The sequence below is a fragment of the Colobus angolensis genome, unplaced genomic scaffold, assembly GCF_000951035.1.
Source record: "Colobus angolensis palliatus isolate OR3802 unplaced genomic scaffold, Cang.pa_1.0 Scaffold47, whole genome shotgun sequence".
In the NCBI taxonomy this organism is placed as follows: domain Eukaryota; kingdom Metazoa; phylum Chordata; class Mammalia; order Primates; family Cercopithecidae; genus Colobus; species Colobus angolensis.
Window position 1 is genome coordinate 1,437,633 of NW_012118154.1, and position 2,400 is coordinate 1,440,032.

Here is a 2,400-nt window from a genome sequence, read left to right on the forward strand (position 1 = left end):
GTCTTTCCTGGATTTCATTTTTGGGATTTCTCATTCTGAGAAGTCTCACATGTCTCAATACTTCTAGAAATTTATTTGCAATTGTCTTGTTGAATATTCCATTTTTTTTCCCTTCTCTCTATCACATCTTTCTGGAATTCCATTTAGATACGTATTAGGACTTATTGTGGTATCCTACAAGTTACTTGATTGTTTTTTCATTTTTTTAAGTCAATTTAGTTTCCAGCTTTGATTTGTCATTTTTAATGGTTCATTGCTTTTTGCTGATAGTTTTAAGGTTTTTTTTTGGTCATATTATATACACTTGTTTTATGTTCTTTTTCTGATAATTTCAGCAGCTGAAGGATTTAAGGGACTGATTCTGGTATCTGTCGTTTCCACTGGCTCTTACTTCTGGTGCCTTGTTTCCCCTTTGTGAGATTTTTGACTGTTGGCTGATATTTCTTGGAACTCTATCTGTGGGAAGTCTTTGCAGGTGACAGAGGTCAGGACACTTTATAATGACTATCTTCTAAAGGGAAGCCCCTCTTTCACGGCTCCAGCTCTCAGATGGAGTCTGATGACCCTGTTTCTTCCCCTTGCCTGATGGCTTCTTATTGTTGCTAGTCCCTGGTGTCCCAACATTCTTTGTTAGTTCACTTAGCCTACTTTGTAAATGGTCCTGTCTTTGAAAAGCTTCTTCAAAAATCTCAACTGAGCATATTGTCACTTTCCTGCTGGGACCTTCAGTGATATGTCCTATATAAATAACACTTAATACAAACTTTCAAGTAAGTTTAGGCAGATATAATTATGAGGCTGGGAGATGTGTTTCAAAAAGATATGTCCAGAGAAGAGTGGAATGCAGGAAAATCTTGCTCCCCATCTCCATAACCCCCCCTCGGCCCCTCAAAGGAAGCCACAACACCCTCTCCCAGGAGATCATCATTCTATACTCCCTTTCAGGCCCATAATTACCACCACCTTCCTCCCTATCCTTCCCTCTTGTTTACCTTGGAGAGCCACAAAGTGAGGGAGGTGCACGGCTTCCACGGCTCCGGGCTCAGCCTTGATGTCCAACAGAGGCCCTGCCACCATCCAGCTGTGCTGTGGGTTGATCTCACCCAGGAACTGGTCCCACACACAGAATTCAATCTCAGTGGTCACCGCTTCTCTCACCACAAAGCAGAGACCCGTGTTGGGCCAGCGGTAGGAGCCAGCTACAGGGAAGTGAACTCTGGGAAAAAGAGGGAGAAGCAGACACTTACTGCACGAACTCACTGAGCACCTGCTGGATGCCAGACCCCATGCAGGGGCTTGCGGATACGGTACAGGGGCTTCAAGCCCAGACTTCAGAATCAGATGGACTTGCATTTTAGTCCTGGCTCTTCTGCTCTTGACTGTGGATCCCTGAGCAAGTCATTTAACCTTCCTGTTTTTGGTTTCCTCATCTGTCAGTAAGAGTAACTGTAGCTCCCACCTCCTAGTTGTGAGAATAAGTGACTCAATGCATGCTCACAGCTCAGTACACGCCTGGGAGCGGTGAACTCTTTCTACTATGTTGATGATGGCAATGATGGTGATGATGAAATAACAAGTGTTCGTATATGTAAAGGGCCTATTTACCAACAATTAGTAACAATATATGTGCTAAGATTTCTATCTGTCTCTATTATCTATATCTATCTATCTATTTATTTCTGTCTGTCTATACCTATCATCTCTATCTATATCATCTATCTCTACCTATCTCTATCTATCTCTATCTCTATCTCTATCTGTATCTGTCTCTATCTCTATATCTATCTATATCTCTATATCTATCTATCTAATTTATATGTCTATCTATCTGTCTCCATCTATCTATCTGTCTATCTCTATCTATGTATCTCTCTCTCTCTCTGGAAATATGGTCTCACTCTGTTGCCCAGGCTGGAGCACAGTGGCCTGATCTTGGCTCACTGCAGCCTGGAAATCCCTGGCTTAGGCGACTCTCCCACCTCAGCTCCCTGAGTAGCTAGGACTACAGGCACAAGTTACCATGCCCAGCTAATTTTTTTGGTCATTTTTGTAGACACAAGGTTTTGCCATGTTGTCCAGGCTGGCCTTGAACTCCTGGACTCAAGTGATCCTCCTGCCTCGGTCTCTTAAAGTGCTGGGATTATAGGCATGAGCCACTGTGCCTGGCCATATGTGCTAATATTAATGCTAAACCCGCAGAATTGAAAACAACACGTTTATAGAGATCAGAAGTGATTTTCCCAAGGCTCCTCATGTGGGTTAATAGTGGGTCCTGGGATGCCCCAGCTTCTGTAGGTGTGAGTTGGGAGTGATGCTGTCTCCTGGTTGAGATGATGTCTGTGGCAGTGCTTGGTAAGTGGTAACATGTTATATAAGAAATAATGAGTATGACTATAGACA

At 43.0% G+C, this 2,400-nt stretch overlaps 1 protein-coding gene across 1 annotated transcript in view; it reads right to left on the reverse strand.

The window, feature by feature from the left end:
* Positions 1-2,400, reverse strand: part of NLRP1 (NLR family, pyrin domain containing 1) — a 69,246-nt gene that overhangs the window by 17,033 nt on the left and 49,813 nt on the right. The window contains exon 11 of the mRNA XM_011958625.1: positions 993-1,216. Within this exon, the coding sequence (XP_011814015.1) occupies positions 993-1,216 (224 nt within the window). The remainder of the gene's footprint in view (positions 1-992; positions 1,217-2,400) is intronic.